The 18661-nt window shown below is 31.8% G+C and overlaps 2 protein-coding genes across 6 annotated transcripts in view; one reads left to right on the forward strand and one right to left on the reverse strand.

Moving 5' to 3' along the window:
• Positions 1 to 1154, reverse strand: part of LOC148618911 (cadherin-87A-like) — a 46814-nt gene extending 45660 nt beyond the window's left edge. Inside the window, exon 1 of the mRNA XM_088578271.1 lies at positions 1074 to 1154. The gene's annotated coding sequence lies outside the window, so the exon portion shown is untranslated. The remainder of the gene's footprint in view (positions 1 to 1073) is intronic.
• Positions 1155 to 5297: 4143 nt separating this feature from the next.
• The window catches only part of LOC148618912 (cadherin-87A-like), a 45670-nt gene continuing 32306 nt past the window's right edge, over positions 5298 to 18661 (forward strand). For 2 of the 5 annotated variants that reach the window (XM_088578272.1, XM_088578277.1), the window contains exons 1-10: positions 5298 to 5442; positions 6552 to 6614; positions 7674 to 7742; positions 8842 to 8984; positions 9667 to 9723; positions 11644 to 11733; positions 11971 to 12078; positions 13589 to 13603; positions 15224 to 15358; positions 15762 to 15875. In XM_088578272.1, coding sequence (XP_088434398.1) covers positions 6554 to 6614; positions 7674 to 7742; positions 8842 to 8984; positions 9667 to 9723; positions 11644 to 11733; positions 11971 to 12078; positions 13589 to 13603; positions 15224 to 15358; positions 15762 to 15875 — 792 coding nt within the window. In that variant the 5' untranslated portion in view covers positions 5298 to 5442; positions 6552 to 6553. The other 3 variants (XM_088578273.1, XM_088578274.1, XM_088578275.1) reach the window with 3 other exon arrangements.

Consider the following 18661-nt stretch of genomic DNA (forward strand, 5'->3'; position numbering starts at 1 on the left):
TGGTAGGACTGCAGTCCCTCTTTGACAGTCGCGAGTATAAAGTTAAAAGTTTTTCAATCAGTCTATACGTCAATAGATCACTTTTCATTTAATATAGCAACATTGAAGTGATAAGAAAAAAATGTGTTTTGGGTTAATATTTACACTTCATTAGCAAATCACGCCAATCAATCACAGTTAGTTATTGCAAGAATATTATTTTTTACAGTCTCTCAATACATAACATGGTGGACTGAACTGTTGACTATATGCCTGCATGTATCAAATGAAATAAAATCTATGCTTAATTATCTTTGAAATTGTACTTTTTGTTGGCTGAAAGTGACTTGCAGTGGTATAGGGGAATGGGAATCCTAGAGCACTGTCCTCACATTAGTAGGATAACTCGAGGAAAATTCATACATGTATACATTTATTTTCAGTTTTAATTAAAAGTTTTTTTTATAAATATAAACACAAAAAGAGCAACAAAAAAACCATCAAAACTGGGCAACAACTCCAAGATGAGTGAATAGAATTTCACAAAAATTTGCCATGGTGGTCAAAACAAAAAAGTATCTCGCCAGTGCCAAATCACAAAAGGAATTGATATCACCTACTTTTGCTCATAAATTAAGTCTTTGACAGTCCAGAAATCCATTATATTCATCGAGGCATTTTTTTTTAATCTGACGTTTACTTGTATGTCAGGCGACCAAGCAAAATAAAAATTAATAAGCCTCCAAAGACAGCATTTGGACTAAGTCTTTGACAATGTCTTGGTTAGATACCCGTTTACTGCACTTTTATCTCTATATCACAGGTCTATGATTAGGTCATAAATCTGAATTTCTATCATATTAAACAAGTTTGAATGGACGTTAAATAAATGATTTCTTCGGCAAACATGCATGGTATCGTTGAAAGAACATTGAAATGTCTTTTTCACAAAAAATATGACCAATATCAATCAGTATATATATACAGATTTTTGTGTAAGCTATATCTACATGGTCATACAGCCAGACCCTTTTAGAGTGTTCGGCGAGCAAGTCTTATTCATCACATGTTGCAATGTGTTGTTGATTATTTACCTTCAAGCTTCCATTTCAGTTTGATACCAATCAAAAGTCATTAAAAACCGGTCCGACAAGTCTAAAAATAACTAAGTTGGTAACGCCTACTTTTCCCGCGCTTCTTATATTTAAATAGAATTCGTTTTTTTTTTCAGAAAACGTACGTAAGTAAGTGAGTAAGAAATTTTTTCTTTAAAGTTTGGTTAATCATCCATCTTTTTCTTCTGGTGGGTAGGGGCTGGGATTTAACTTACATATTTTTTTTCACGTTACAAGCGCATTTTTTTTTCATATTTCATCAGCAACTGAAATCAATGTTGCTATTAGAAAAAAAAAGGAATTAGGAAAATGTTAAACCATTATGTTCTTCAATGGATGATTAAATTTGTTTCAAAATTTTTGAACATTTTAGAATTTATATGTATCCCCCTAAAAGATGTGTGCCTAATAATTCAATATTCAAGCCCACTTCCAGGTACTCATGTACAGAATCAATTTATATCGACCGTTTGAATTTTTACGCCGCAACTAAAGGTCAAATTGCAAAAATTGGATCGGATAAAAGGAATATACGGGGAGCGAATTTAAACGTATCTGAACACAAGGTTATTGCTATAAGTGGTTCATACTGAATTCGATCGTCGTCGATATCGGTTTACACGGAACACTTAAATGAATGAACACAAAACTCACCGATATACTGGGTAATTGAACAACAAACTATATTTTTATTTGACATCTCCGGACTTTCGATGCCACGTGGCGATAACCGTAGTTAAATACGAGATACAGTGAGTAATACATTGGGATGGTTTCGGGGGTTATGCTACCCTTTCATACAAAATTTGGTCCAAAAATGAGTAACAAATAATAGCATGGAACCCCTTTCTCTGTATAAGTTTCTTGATCGGATCCACTTCCCCTTTTTTTGTAAATATTTGGATCTGCCAGGGCCTGCGTCAAATTTCTGATGACAGCTTCAGCATTCCTCTTTATATTTTATTTCTACGACAGATGAACATTTATAGTCTCACAGGGTTTTCGTTTCTAGCTAAACATTAAATAGTTTATCATGCGGCTAAAATAAATAGACAACTTGAACGTGAACGACTAGTTGCAATCGGAACACAGAAGAAAAACTTATTTTTTAGTGTAGCGGAAATGGCCAAGTAGTTCCGATTGCGACTAGTTGCTTAGAAATAAACAGGTACTGATGAGTGGTTAGAGGTCAACTATTTTTAGTTGGATCGTTGTTAATACAAATGAACAGTCCTCATTAAACAGCATATTTAGATACAACAGAAGGCTCAGGCAGTTACAGAATGCACCATCATCCAGTGTGCAACAGGAGGATTTCACCCACCAAAAAGACGTAGACACAGAGTGACAGACACCAGACTTCTGCTACCCAAAGACAGATACCAGCAGGGACTCATCAACGTGGTAGACTACGCCAACACAGCATCTGATATATACTTCATTTAGACTAAAAGACTGATTTCTGATTGACATTGTAAATATTGTATTTTTGTTATATGAATCAACAGTGCTTATTTAAATATATTTTGTGATGAAATATGCATTATTTGTAAATTCACTGTTTTGTGTTATGTATAGTGCTTCATATATGTTGTTTTGAACATTATGTGTCTTAAATTGTGACAAAATAATGTATATGTGCTATGATTATCTGATATAATAGTAAATTTCTTTTCAATATTGTTATTTTTATTGTTTAAATTAATTGTAATTGACTTAAGTGAAGTATTATTAAAATATATAAAGATATATTAGTCATCTTTTTTATATTTATATATATAAAAAAAGAAATTACATAGTAAAAACGAAATCTTATATATAGAAACATCCGATGTTTAAACGTGGGTAAACCAGGATTAAACCGTCCATTCAGGGTTATCTTTGAGAAAAGGTTCTATCGGTAGTCAAAAGAATGTAATCTAGAGACAAAGACCAGACATGGAAAACAGACATACACAACAAAGAATATAAAATTGCAAAAAAAAAAAAAAAAAATACAAAGTAACAAGAGTAAATGGGCAACTCGGCCTCCACTAAAAACTGAGAGCATATGGACCAGGTGCAACGGTAGGGTTAGCGTCCTCTGCTTTTCTAGATACACCCAACGACTTGCTCATAAAATGTCAAGTTCGGGGTAAACGTAAAAAGAAGAAAGGAAAACTATGACACGTTGAACAAATCAGTTTTCATGGTGCAGATAGATACACTGTAACAATCCACGAGTTCATGCTGACGACCATAAAATTTCTTTAGTGATGACTTAACCTTGTAGCAACATAACCCTCTTCCAAAAGCCTAATTGTAGGAAGTCTAGCATGATACAAAAAGTATGCGTAGTTGCGACAAGCTCTGACATAACGTATGAGTTGTGATTATGAAAACTCCATGCGCAAGTGCTGAAGGGATGTTGATCCAGATGAAAGGAAAATTGACAATACGGAATGAAAAGTCATCGCGTTTGTCGTTTAGTTTGGTCAATATTTTTCCTTTACCGTCGATCTGTAAGTATAGGTCAAGATATAAGGCTGACTTCACCGTGTCTGTAGTATCCTATATTTCAAGTCCTTTGCATGGGGTAGATGCGATGCATGAAATCTCCGAAACTACGATTGCTTAACGATAATACATCTATACAGCGGAAACTGAGATTAAAGAATCTAGCTAAACGGTGTTCCTTCTTTTGGGATTAGATCAGCTATAAAGTCAGCCTCATAAGAGTGTATGAAGGCATAGGTCAGCAAGTAGAGGAGCACATTTTGTTCCCATTTGAATGCTGACCGTTTTTTTTTTAAAACGCGTCCACCACACTTGACAAATATGATGTCGATAAAAAATTCTAGCATTTTGAGAGCATCTTCTCTGGTATATTTGGAAGATGATTTGGAATCGTTTTTACGAATTATGATAATCACTGCCAAGTACTCCGTATCAGTTTCTAAGTGTGCTGTCTACGATGTATAATATTTTAGAATCGGGATATTAACTGAGTATGGGTAAACGAAGTATGCAGGATTAAAACCCATAGGTCTTGATGCTATTGTATTCTGATAATAATCTTGAATTAAGGGTTTCGAGTTTTTCCAAGATCCACAACTACTGGAGTAACAATTTGTGTCGTGGTAAGACTGGAGACCCTCTTTGACAGCTTTGAGTGTACAAGTTAAACGTTTTGAAAGAGATTTGGTGGCAAATTTGCAGACCTAGCTATGAAGCGTTGTGTTTATGGGTTCTTGTTGAATCTAGTACATAGACGGTAGATCAAGTGGAGAGACCAAAAGAGGATAGCACGGATTTATGGTTTTGCCACTAATAAAAAACTTTTAATGTTCTAAATACCTACGAATTCTTTATATCAAACATAGATTTTTTTATGTTTAAAATTGTTCTTTTTTTTCATATCAGAAAATTAAATTTTCATATCAGAAACATGGTTTTTGCGTAATTCTAAGTCAATTTAAAAGTATTGCTTTGAAATAATTAAAATCAATTTTTAATATTATAAAATCAATGTCTTACATGATAAATGTGTGACTTTTAAATAATTGAAAAAAAAAATCATATTTCAAAAGATTGTTGATCTTTTAAAATTAAGAAATTATTTTTTTTCTAAATATGAAATTAATTTTTTAACATACATTAGAAAATGAATTTCTTATAAAAGGAATGACTTTTCTAGTATTAGAAAATACTTCTTTTATTTTTGTTAAAATATAATTTAAAAAAAAACAAAAATGAAATTCGGAATGTAACGAAAAAAAAAATCGGTTTTTTATATACATTTCTGCACACATCAGAGATTGACAAAAAAAGACGTGCTGTCTGAAAACTAGACTACTAGCCCCTATGTATTTGAAAACCGGTCCGACAAGTCTAAAAATAGCGAAGTTGGAAACACCTACTTTTCCCGCGTTTTTTATTTTTAGAACTGATTTTACGGATTTCTACATTCGTAAAGATACATGTTTGTTCAAATGAAATTTCATTCATTCAAAATTTCACTACACTAATATGAAAGTATAACAATACAAAATGAAAGATTTATTGGTATAAATATAGATAAACTTTGAAATTAGACGGCAATTTTATGTTTTGATTTATAATTTCAAAAGTTTCGTTTACTACTTGAATCAGTAATTTCTATATTTAATTAAAAATGTTAGGTTATAGGTTAGTCCAGCCCAAGAAGAAGTTCAACACCTCCTAAGTAAAACCGGTTTTGTTATTTTTAGACCCAATCCATTCAAAAGCACCACTGTTGCAACAAGAATATCAACATGGTACTCTGGAGGAGATTATCTAAAATAGAATAAGTGATATGCGAACTACATACAGTAGTCCTCTCGTATAGGTACGTTTTGCTGTATTGTAGTAGTGGTCCATTTTGGAATTCGCAATTTATGGTTACTTAGAGTTCTGAGTACTATTGATTAGCTGGAGGATAACCAACTGACCAAGGGGTATTGGTGTTATCTTAATTCTGAAAAGATCAATAGATAAGTAAATAAACATGTTTTTTAAATGTTTTGACATAGAACTGTTTCTAGCAAGAACATTTAATCCCTGTTTACACTGTCATCAATGTTTACTGTGTTTTAAAAATGTAGTTAACAATATATGTTTGTATTTATATACCTTTTTTATCACTTGTAAACTATAACTTCTCTGTAGTTAGTTCTTGATCACTATTCCTTGATGAATCTTGCAGAGTATCAATGTAAACCCTTTGCTGCTGTGCATCAATCATGACCAGAACTATTGGTAATGAGATGCAATATTGCTTGCGCTATTATTTCCTGTTAATAAAAAATAAATTTTAGATATGTTTTCCATCTACTTATGACACTGAACTTATTACACTTAGCACTTCATACTGTAATAATATCCGATATTGCACACATTCTTATTTATTTTGTAATGATAAATTATTGTATTATGACATCTACGTATATTGCCTGACAAGGGCCCATGATTGGTAATTTTTTTAAGATAATGTCAATTGTCTAATTTCTATACTAACCATGGATCCAGACACTTTAAAAAGGATGGATGCAAGCTGAGGTTCCTCAGAAAAAGGGGGTGCTAGGACATTATTTGCCATTTCTTGTCAATTTTACATGTGACAAATTTTCCAATAAAAAGGTTGGCAGCCATCCCTCTGTACCCACTCTGAATCATCCACTGCCACCAACTTTAAATGAAGTTTCTGTCAGTGTCTGTAGTGAATAATATTAAATTGTATATAATGGCTTTTTAAATGTCGCCAAACATTAATCAGAGCTTTCTGCACAATTATCTAGCTAACACATAAGTGCACTTAAAAATATAGGAAGAATATTGAAAAATGAATAAATATGAATTGTCACAAGTACAGGAAATGTTTTCGTATACGCCAGTATTTTGGAGAAGAACAACTTTATTTTCATGAATATATTAGATTTACTTTTGAATTTTTTTCAGACATGAAGTGTTTTTGGAGTGCTTCTCTTTTTCTTCTTGTCCTGTTAAGTTGCCTCAGACCAGGTAAGTTGATTCTAATGAGTACACTGTATTATTTTTTAATAATAAAGAAGATACTGCATGATGGCTCATTTGTTAATGTGTTTACATGTTTTATAGATGCCACAACATTTCATAAAAAAAATTACTGATTGGGTTAATGAGAACGTTTCGAACTTGGTCTAAGCCTCGATCTTCATTTTAAAGTTGCTTAGCTGTCATTTTCATAAATTTTAGTTTCTGTTGAAATATTCCTTAACTTTGACTAATTTCTACTAAGTTACACTTTTTCCCGTATAATTTTATTTGATATCCACAAATAAAATGCCTTAAATACATGAAATAGGTGTTGATACATTTATTGTCTTGCAAGACAAAAAGTCGACCTAGATAAATTTGTATGCATGTAACTTCTTAAGGTGACCTTAATCCGTGCAGGTGTTGTAAGGGTCGATTCTTTTTAAAAAATTGGAATGTGAAAGTGGCAAATCAACATCAAGAAAGACCATTGGACTCAAGCTGTAAAAGAAAAAAGTTTGAATATAATGCAAGAATCCTATTGAAATTTACTTACTGTGATATAATGTGGCACAAACATGGTCAGAAATTGTCATTATTTATTTGAAAACTAATTAAGAAATAGATTAAATCAAATGTAAACAAGACACGTGCTTACCTGTGTATCCGTTATTGTCATTTTTTCACCAAGGTGGAAGTATTTTTAACCCAGGTGATTGTCCTGTCCACATTCTTTGAAGAAATGGTGAAAAATAATAAGATCAGGGCTATCGATCTTCTTTGATTAATAAAACGTTTTCACAATATTCTGTAGGTATCATTGGCATTTATTACTTCAATTAAATTACTACAAACTTATTTCATTGAATCAGCAAAATTCTTAAGAATCAGAACTGAATGAATTTGGAAGTTAATGCAGCTTTCATCAATATTTGTATCTGACTGCAATTGTCAGCTACATGTATATTTGTATGTAGTCTGTGTAGTATGAATATTTCATAAACACATGTATAATGCACATGGTTGTACTGTAACTGTGTATTAATTTTTAATTTACATTTATAGGTTTTGGACAAGCTTTTAGATTCACTAAGTATATGCAGGACTATAACTTGGTAGAAAGCACTCCTGTCGGTAAGTTTTTGTTGCTTTGTCATCAATGTGTTGTAAATAATTGGTGTCACAACTTGGTACATGGTACAGTGTATATCGTAAAAAACATCTGTCTGTATAATAAAGTGGTAATAGGCTGTTCAGTGGCCCTAAAATTCTTATTTTTTTTTTTCAGTTGACTAAAATTCGTTAAAAAAATTGAAATTCATAGGGAATTTCTAAAAAAGCCCTTATTTTTTATGTGAATTCCTAAATTTTCTTGTTACTTCACTGCTGTCTTAGGAGTTTTGAAAATCGCCCTTGCAGTTTTTTTTCAGTGACTGGATGTTTTGTAATTAGAGTGCACCCTGATTGCCCATAAATGTTTTCTTCATCACGATGATCAGATATTCCACAAAAGACATGAATGAAAGATCAAATTTTTTTCAGTGTTAGTTACTTTTATGTCATAAAATTCCTAATTTTAGACCTAAATTAGCCTTAAAATTAACACTTATTTGTGCCAAAAGGTGCTGGACAGTCTTTGGTAAGTACCATCCCATTTTCTCCCTGAATGGTGTGGAATTTTTGGTAAGAAAGTCAGAATGTTGTTATAAACTACAATTAAAACTTATAATTATATTTGAATTTCTATGAAATTATGCAACATGCATTACCAAAAAGCTCCATATATGAAGTGTAGAGAATCCAAATTGTTACGATCAATTTAAATAATGCAGTACAGTCAAAATTATAGAATGTTCATGTTTTCATGAAATGGTTGTGATAATTCAGAATAATTAAATCATTTGTTTGTAACTATTTCCCTGACTTCATCATAAAACATCTTTTTTTTTGTCGCTCATCACACATTGTCAAAGGTTTAACATTAAGATTGGATGGACTGAGTAAGTGAGTTACATGTGTGTTATTTAATGGATGGTCACGAATTAGCACTGCTGATTTCTTGGTCCTTTTCTGAAAAGTTTTTATTTCTATTACAAATATTTATTTAAAAAAAAGGGGAAAAAAATCATGTACAGCAAGAGTTAAATCTAACATCAATTAAAAAATATTATGTTTAAAAATACTTCTCAAATTTTATATGTATGTTTTTGTCTGGATCTCTTGTCTTTTTCAGGCCCTTTAAATTATAACTTAGAAGCGGTTGGAGCTATTGGAAATGTTGCATATAGTGTGAAAGGTGAAGGTACTTATCGAGATGTTTTCAAGGTTGATACCTTTACAGGTGCAGTTGAATTGTTACGACGGGTGGACAGAGAGGTATACTACCCGATTTTGTTTTTTTGTCAGTTCTGCTTAAGAAGTGATTCATAACAATTTTGAAATAATGCTAATTTAAACATTGAGTTTACCTTCTTAAAAAAAAATTTCATCCATTTACTTCAGTAGCCTATTTGTCTTCATACACAGGCGAATGTGCCACACATGAGAGTCATATGGTTTGCATCGTATGATTATCATATAAATCGAGCACCATATGATAATCACATGGTTCGGTTTACATATGATAATTGATATATATTTTTCACAAACATATGATTGTCATATGTTTTCAAGCAAAATTAGCAAATGAGAATCATATGATAATCATTTGACTATTATATGTTTAATTTCAATTGATTTTCATATTATTATTGTATGAATCAAGCACCGTATGATTATCATATGTGGCACATTTGGCTGTGTAGAAGTTTAATATTTAGTCATATTATGTTTATGGTTGTGGTCAAGGTTAACATGTAACTATATTTCATGCTTGCTTGACCATGTCACACCTGCAATTTGATTTGACCTGTAATATGGGACTTAAACATTTTACCTGCAATGGGGGACACATACAGCTGCATGTAGTGATATTTTATCACTGATTGGTTTTGGTAACTTTGCTATGTATTTATTATTTAGATGCGTGTAACAGAAAAAAAACTTTCATTTTTTTTAGGATGAGCCAAAAATTACAGTAACCTTCTATGCTGAAGACACAAGTAGTTTTGCCAGAGTAAATATTTTCAAATATCTTAGAATATTCTCTCTATGATAACAAGGACTTGTAACAGACAAATAACATTTTACACATATGACATTTTGAAAAAAATATTTGTCACAGTTTATACCTACAAAGCAGGAGGTATAAAAGAGTCATGCTGTCTATCTGCCTGTTTGCCTGTCTATCTGCCTGTTTGCCTGTCCATCTGTTTGTTCAATTGTTGGTTTATGTCATTGCACATATCCTATTTTGTTTTTCCCTCTAAATGACTTGGGGATTTCCTGATGCATGGACTTAGTCATTTGTTAAAACTAAAGAGGAACAATTTTCCTATCCACAACTTCTCTGAAATTGCAGAATAGAATTCAATTACACATTCTTTATAACATGATGCCTTTATGCACTTCCTAATGTATTCATTATTTACTTTTTATAATTAATTTTAGAAATTATTTTGTTTCTTCAGGGTGGACACTCAATACTAAAAGGATTTTAAATATTGTTCAAATACTAAAATCATATTTGTTAATACTATAGGGTCAAGTAATGTATTTATTCATATTGTTCTTGTATTATATTCAAGGACAGTTGTATTTTAGCTTACTTGGCCTCAAAGGTCATTTTAGTTTTTGCCATCACTTGGTTTTTTAAAAATCTTCTCCTCTGAAGCATCTCAGTAGATAAAATTACCAAACTTCATCACCAGCTTTCTTAGAGTATATAAGAAGTCCTTCTCTGAAACGATCCCCCTGACCAATGGCCACCTGTCTTAAAAATTGTATCAATCATTAGATCAAGTGTAAAATGTGGCCCGTGTTCCTATTTTTCGACCATAGGGGGTCAAGTCCTCAATTTCTACATATATCTCAAAAACTATAGAGATTTTGGAAAATAAATGCAACCCCTCTTCTTAAAGTTGAAGAGCTCTACAATAGTCTATGTTGGGTGAAAGTTTTTCAGGGACCTCCATGTTAGAGTTAATAGCCTTGAAAGCCAAAGAATGAATTCTTTTGCTGTTTTCAGCCAATATCTTGAAACTATAATAAAGAAACATTCAATTGATGAAATGATCCCTATAATAAGGCCTACAATAGTCTCCATTGGAACAAAATTGTCAGATGACTCCTCTTGTTTATAGTTTTAAACAAAGAAAAAATTAAAAAACTGTTATAACCAGCTTATATATTGAATCAGTTTCTATATTGGGCTCATTTGGTCTGTTGTTTTCATATGGACTTTTTTCTGTATGAAATTGGTTTTTGTCTCCTGCAATGAAAGTCACAGAAGGCAAGCATTAGCACCACTTCATTACAATTTCATATCTGTTTCATACATATGCCCCTGTAATCAGGGTCTGTTGACTTTGAAAATTATTTTTAAGGTTTTGATATTAAGTTTTCTGATTAGGTCAGTTTAACATGAACATCCCATGCTAGGTCATTAGTATTGAGTGAGTGTCTAGTTGCATAAGTATCACTTTATTAAATTACAATGTCTGTTTAATGCATATGGCCATTTAATCACTAGCAATTATAGAATAACAGTGACCATGTGTGAAAGGTGAGACATATCGTGTAACGATACATTTTTTTCTCAAACCACAAATACCAATAATTTTTTTTAAAAATAGCATTGTAGTGAACCGAATTGTCTAAAAAAAATACAGCGATTTCGGTACATATGGTGAATTGTTTTCCCCTTACTTTGTGGTAACGGTTTATTCCATATTGACCCTGTTTTTTTAATTATTTATATTGAGCCTTTTTTCATTTTTGATCTAAATTAGTCCTGAACACGTAGTATTTCAAATATATTTAATTAACTAGTTAATGATTCATTGTGCATATTTATTTCTTAATCCATGCGATAATAATTACAATAATAATAACAATTATGATAAGTATTATAACATGGGTATTATTGCTTAAACAGATTGAAAGAGATGTGATACTTGCTGTGCAAGATGTTAATGATGTGGATCCTGAATTTGAAATTGATGCAATGAAAGCCCAGATTCCTGAAGTAAGTTGCTGCATAAATACATATAACAGATGAACTTAAACTTTTAGTGTGAAAAAATGTGCAGGATGATTTCTCAGTGAAATTAACTCAAAGCAATTAAACTATGTATTAATGAGATCAGTCATTTTGATACACGGTTTGATTGTCAGTCATTAAAACTTTGTTTTTTTTTTAAGATATTGCATGTGCCACCCATTCATTGATTTTGTCAAATATGTCCATAAACTTCTTTTGTAGGATGCAGCTATTGGTACCACTGTTTACACCAGTCTGAATGTGAATGATATTGATTCTAGTAATAGCATACTGTCTGTAGTGTGTGACCCCTCAGTCTCTGCACCTCAGGTAATATACTGATACAAATATTAGATTATATGAAGTATGTAATCCCTTAGGGACTGCAATTCATAGAATTACACAAATATTAGATTATCATGTTAACCTGAGGTAACAGCAACTTAACAATTGTTGTGCTGATTTGTTCTGACAAAATGTCTAGATTTTGATATTTTGCAAACTTATGCAAATTACATGCAAATTAGTTGCACAATGGTACTGATGCTGATTGTTATGCATAAGTTAAAGATAAGTGGTCACAGGGTGGGGTGGATGGGACGGTTGGTGGGCTGACGTAAATTGGTCTATCACTTGAAAGTGGTGGTTTTTGGCCATTTTTTTGCATCAACCGAGGAGTTGCATCCACAAAGTGTTCCTATAGTATGGCATGTACAAATTCAACAGTCCCTGAACTCCTGTCAAAATAGTGTTACAATATACTACAGATGTGACTAATAAAGCTTGAACAGAATCGGTTGAGCCATAACCAAAGGAGGTGGGTCCATCAGTGTGATCGAACAGACAGCAGTATTTCTATGTCGCCTTCCACATAGCAGCAAGGGGACAAAAATACTGGAAGACACATACGAAAGTGCACCTTTATAGTTCCAATTGAAGATGCAGAAGAATAATATTGGTTGAAATGCTTTGCAAAATTTTTCTGTCATCTTTATATCTGATATAAATAGTAAACAATCATCCTTCTTTACCACACTATTTAAGCAGGCTATGGAGTAATTTTACTACATGTAGCTCTCTGCGAAAATTCTATCATTTTACATATGTAATCTGCTTAACTGCTGCTAAACACCAATGATAACTTTTGGAAAGGTCTGTTTGAATGTCAATTTTAATTTGGTCAATTTGGAGCAAATTTCTATATAAAACCTATTTCAATACTTGAAAGTCTAACCAAAAATTGTAATTAAAGCTGTGCCAGTTCATTACAAATTGCAATAAATTGTATTATATATCATTTAGGGAAGTTGGAGTTTGGTAAGACATTTTTCATTGTGTTTCCATGGTGATGTTATACATGTATTATTGCAGCACTGACAAGGTTTTGTTTTTGACTGTGGTCATTTGTAATACCATGGGTGTACACTATACAAAATTAAATTCTACTATAAGTATTACCTGAAGAGTTTTACTTGAATTGTGTTGATCAGCTGAAATACCTGAGAAAATTTAGGTTTTGAGTGCACTGGGTTTTTTTTATATATGTATATATGTTCACTATTGTGTAAATTCTTAACTGCTCCCTATGTTGAGTGCTGTGTGTCTTATTACTCTAGTAAGATGTTACACTTGTACAAGTCTCTCAGGAAACTAGTTCAATATTTTTTTTCTTTAAAATTATTTCTGCTAACAGCAAGTAGCGTTTTAACATGTCTTCTGGATGAATATACATCACCCACATATTCTGCATATTCATTCTACAATTATTTAAAGTAGATTTTGTTCCTTAAATTGGAAAAGTAAATAATGGAAGTAACTAAATTATGTGCTTTATTGACAGGCAGGGCAAAAAGTGGTAAGTCTAGGGCATGTGGCAAACACTTCATAAACATTTAATGGTCATTTGTCATAAACTGGTTCTGATTTAATTGTTGTAATAGTTATTCATTTGTTAGATTTAATGTAATCTCGTAATTTTTTTGTAATTGTTGAGGAAAGATTTGACATTGCTATACTTTCTGGTTACAGCTTTATCTTAACTTAAGTGTCTAACTGAGTCAGAACTAACAACATTTTTTACATCTTTAATAGCATCATAAATCATAGCTTATCAGTTGTTATTGCTATTTTGTTTAAAATCCCTTTGCTATTTTGTTTAAAATCCCTTTGATCTTGCTGTACGATAATTTTCAATCTCACGCAGATTGATTGAGAATGAAAATATCGCCAGTTTCTATGTCCTGGTGTGACATACAAGCAAAGCATTGGAATATTTGACCACCCAAATAACCGTCTGTTTGCTTACTTCGTATGAAAAAATGGCTAATTTGTAGCAATATTTTCTAGTCTACATGGAAAATGATTAAATATAGAAACTTACCTGATTAAAATGAATAAATCCCAAAATTATTCCACAAATTTTTAATGTGACCGTCATAGTTAACCGGTTTATTTTTCAAATGATGTGTATCACAGCTGCACAACATACGTGACGTCATGTAGCATGTTGCCGAAAAATAGCCCTTAAAGGAAATTTGCAGCATTTATAAAACTTACATATTTAGGTCAGGAAAAATAAAACAAAAATAATACCTTACAATTCAGCAAAACAGCGATAAACAGATTATTAAATATTTTTTCTACTCGCAGGAGTTTCTCATGCTCATCTCGTCTCACAGCAAAGCTGGTCGACAAAATCAGCTTGAGAAACTCCCTCTTGTTGAAAAAATAATAATTTATCTAAGATGATTGTATTTTTTTCTTTATTAAGAAATGATGGTATGGCTTTGCTCTAAGTAAGTACTGAATGTTTAGTGACACAATTTGTACTTAGTGCATAAACAATGTCCGTATAAATGCATTGAGAAGATGGAACATATTTAGTGTCAGAAATTTGGATTTTTAAGATGATAGATTTCTATAATAGTCAAGGTTATGTAAATTCCTGGTATTCATCAATGTAGGGACTAAGTGGAAATGTGCTACTTGTAATACCATACACGTACATTTTTATGGAGCTTTTAAAGCCTTCCCTTTCTTATTAATACTGGTGGTTTCATGGTATTGGTTGATCAATGTTCAGTGGTGGTCTGAAAATTGAATTGATGTTTGCCAGAAATAGGCCTGACATAGACATTAATTATACATTTTTTGTAATTGTAAAATTGTGTCTTGTTTGGAAAATGTATTTCCGGTATTTTGTTGGAAGGGGTTATCAATGAAATTCTAACACCATAATATTTGCTCAATCAATGTCATAACCATGGAAATTAGTCCCCACAAAATCAGATTTTAATTTTTTATTAAATTTAACTTCAAGAAAATTATTGTTCCTATTGTTCAATAGTTCTTTTTTTTTTTTTTATTTTGATAATTCCCATGGATACATTTTATTTTGAACTCTAGACTTGGTGATCATTATTTGGTTATCATGCATGAATTAGTTAATGTTTATTAAACACATTGTATTTTTCAGTACAAGGATTCCTGTAACAAATTTGAGTTGAATGTGATAGAGAGATCTAACAAGAACTGGAGAGGTTATGTCACATTGAAAGAGAAAGTCGATTATGAAGTTCAGCCATTTTATCAAATACCAGTTGTTGCTAATGTAAGTAAGGAGGAATGATTAAATGCAACTATTTTGACCCAATTTTTTATTATACCCCATTAATGATCATGCTGTCCATCTGTCTTTTTGCCAGTCCTCTGTTGTAATCTGAAACTCTTCTAAAACTGCTGAAATGAACTTTTTGTAACTCTTACTAATTCTTTATTACATGATGACATTGTGCTTCTCTAATTTCACTTATCCATCTGAATGACTTTGCAGATTGAACTAAAAGTAAAATTGTTAACGAGTGTCAATCAAAATTAACAAATCTGTTACAATGAAGTAGTGAAATAGAATTTTTAGTGACCTGTTGAAATTTATGATTCTAACTCATAATATTTTTGAACACATTGCCCTGAAGACAACAATTATTTATAAGAATCATACATTAATATTTCAGGATGGTATACACACTGTTGTGACGAGTATTGAAGTGACAATTCTCAATGTACAGGATACAGCTCCATACTTCACCAGGGCAGTATCTACTACTGTTGTAGAGGGAATTCCTGCTGTAAGTTGAAGTCTTACTTTATTTTTCAGATTTGCAAAATAAATATTATATCAGAACATGGACATCAATTTTGCAAGCTTTTATTTTTCTGTTTTTTATGTGTTTTTCTTTTAAATGATAAAATAGTGAAACTAGAACAGCTAGCAATGGTACATTAATATTTTTTTCCTTATTTCAGGAAAATTAATGTAATTAGGGAAAAAAACTGACAACAATCAAAGGTTTCATTTTTGTAACTTTTGTGCGATAACTTTAGTTGTGGTTGACTAATTGTTATGAAATTTTGATGTGATTTCACTTATCACTAAAGAAAGGTTCCTATATAATTTGGACTTGGTGGCCCCAACGTTGTTAGAAATAGGAGGCCAAAAGATTAAAAATAGGTGTCTTATTAAAACCCATGTAAATTTTTTTTTTATTTTAATTATTCTTTTTAGCTCACCTGCCTGAAGGTCATGTGAGCTATTGGCTTCACTTGGCGTCCTTGTTGTCATCCATTGTCAACAATTTTTCAAAATTCTTCTCCTCTAACACTACTTGACCAGTTTGAACCAAATTTAGTATGAATGTTCCTTGGGGTATCCGTCATAGAACTGGTGTGAAGATTTTTGATCTGTTGAAAAACATCGTTGTTGTTACTAAAAATAGAACATATGGGTCAGACAGTAGTTTTTCACATATATCTCCAAAACCATTAGGTTTAGCTAAATTCTGACATGGGTAAAAGTGTTCAGCATGATGAGATCTATATGCGGTCAAATTTTCATTTTAATCCATTAAGCCATGTTGGAGTTATTGCCCTTTTTTAACATTTTTTGCTATTTTTTGTTGTTACTTTCAAAAATCTTCTTCTCTGACACTACTTAACCAATTAGAAGCAAACATGGTATGAATGTTCCTTGGGGTATCTTGTATAGAACTGATGTGGGGATTTTTTATCCACTGTTACTAAATAGAACATAGGGTCAGACAGTAGTTTCTCGCATATATGCCCAAAACTGTTAGGTTTAGCCATATTCTTTCAGTAGCTGAAATGATCCTTATTATTAGGACTACAAACGTCTTAAGACAAAAAAGTTGTTAGATGATTCCTTGTAAGAGTAATTGCCCTTGAAAGGGGAAAAAATTACTGTTATTTTTACAGTTTTCAGCTGATATATTGAAAACTATTTAAATTTACTGCCCTTGAATAAAAAAAATTCAACCAGGTGAGCAATTCAGGCTAATAGGCCCTCTTGTTTAATTGTGTACTTTATTTAATTCTGGTAAACAAATATATTAGCACATATTTGTTTCATTTTAGACAGTTTCAAGTTATAGACGGTCAAAGTTAGGCAACACCCAAAAAATTAAACTTTTAAAAATTCTTTTTTCATTGGTTTAATCATAAAAATTCCTGCCTGCTTTTTTCAATCAGATTTTAGATATCTTTTTCATATTTTGAATTATAAGGGGTTAAAGGAGCCACAGGCCAAGTGAGCTATTGCTATCACCTGCGGTCTGTTGTTGTCATCATTATCCTTTGTTGTTTACAGTTTTTCAAAACTCTTCTGAAACTACTGAACCATTTAGAATAAAACTTTGTATGAATGTTAGTTGGGGTTCTCTGCATAGAACTGTTGTGTTGTGGTAATTTTTCAATGTGCAAAAACATGGCTGCCATTACTAAAAATGGAACATAAGGGTCAGACAGAGGTTTTTCACATATTTAGAAAATTCAATATTGGCTACATATAAGACTCACCAAGTGGCCGTCTGTTCTGTCGTTTTCTCTGAGCGCTTGCTCGATCTCCTCCATGAAAGTACAATGATTCCAACTTCCTGCGGATATAGCTAATAACTGGAATGAAGGAACATGCTAATAAATGGAACTAAATGGAATCAGCTTAACATATTTCTCCAGAACTGTTAAAATTCTGACTAAGGAATGTCTATCTGTGGTCAAATTTTGGTGAAAATCTGTTGACCCATGTTGGAGTTATTGCCTTTTTTGGACATTTTTTGCTGTTTTTGATGTTATTCCTTTCACAAATCTTCTCAGAAACTTCTACACAGAATTCAAATGAAAGTTGGTATGGTTGTTCCTTACGGTATCCAGTGCAAAGTTCTTACTTGGATTTTTGATTCCAGTTTTTAGTGGAGTCTGAGTTGCTCATTTACTTTTGTTACTTTGTATGTATGATTTTAGTTACTTTTTGTTCTTTATTGTGTGTGTCTGTTTTCCATGTCTGGTCTTTGTCCCTGGATTACATTCTTTTGATTACTGCTATAACCTTGGTTCCCTTGATTACTCTTAAAAAACATGGCCTCCATTACTAAAAATAGAAAATAGGTGTCAAACAACAGTTTTTCACAAATATCTTGAAACCATTTGCTTAGGCCAAAGTCTGGCATCTGAACAAATGTTCAACATGGTAAGAGCTGCCTCTGTGCTGATTTTTGTGAAACTCTGTCAACTGATGTTTTCAGTTATTACTTTTTTTCAACATTTTTGTATATTTTTTATGTTATTATCTCAAAAATCATCTTCTCTAAAACTACAATTCCAAATCAAATAAAACTTGGTGAAATTGTTCCTTAGGTATTCTGCACAAAGTGATTGTTTAAAATTGTTGAAACATAGAAAAACATGGCCACTGTTACTAAAAATAGAACATAGGTGTCAAAATACAGTTTTTTGCAAATAACTAAAAACTGTTGAATTTAGCTAATTCTTTATGGAAGTAATATTGTTCATCATCAGAAGACAGACCTTATGTCATCTATGATGAAATTTTCAAAATGAT

Source organism: Perna viridis, chromosome 4, assembly GCF_037379345.1.
Source record: "Perna viridis isolate PV_CMFRI_1.1 ecotype Kerala chromosome 4, ASM3737934v1, whole genome shotgun sequence".
Lineage (NCBI taxonomy): Eukaryota > Metazoa > Mollusca > Bivalvia > Mytilida > Mytilidae > Perna > Perna viridis.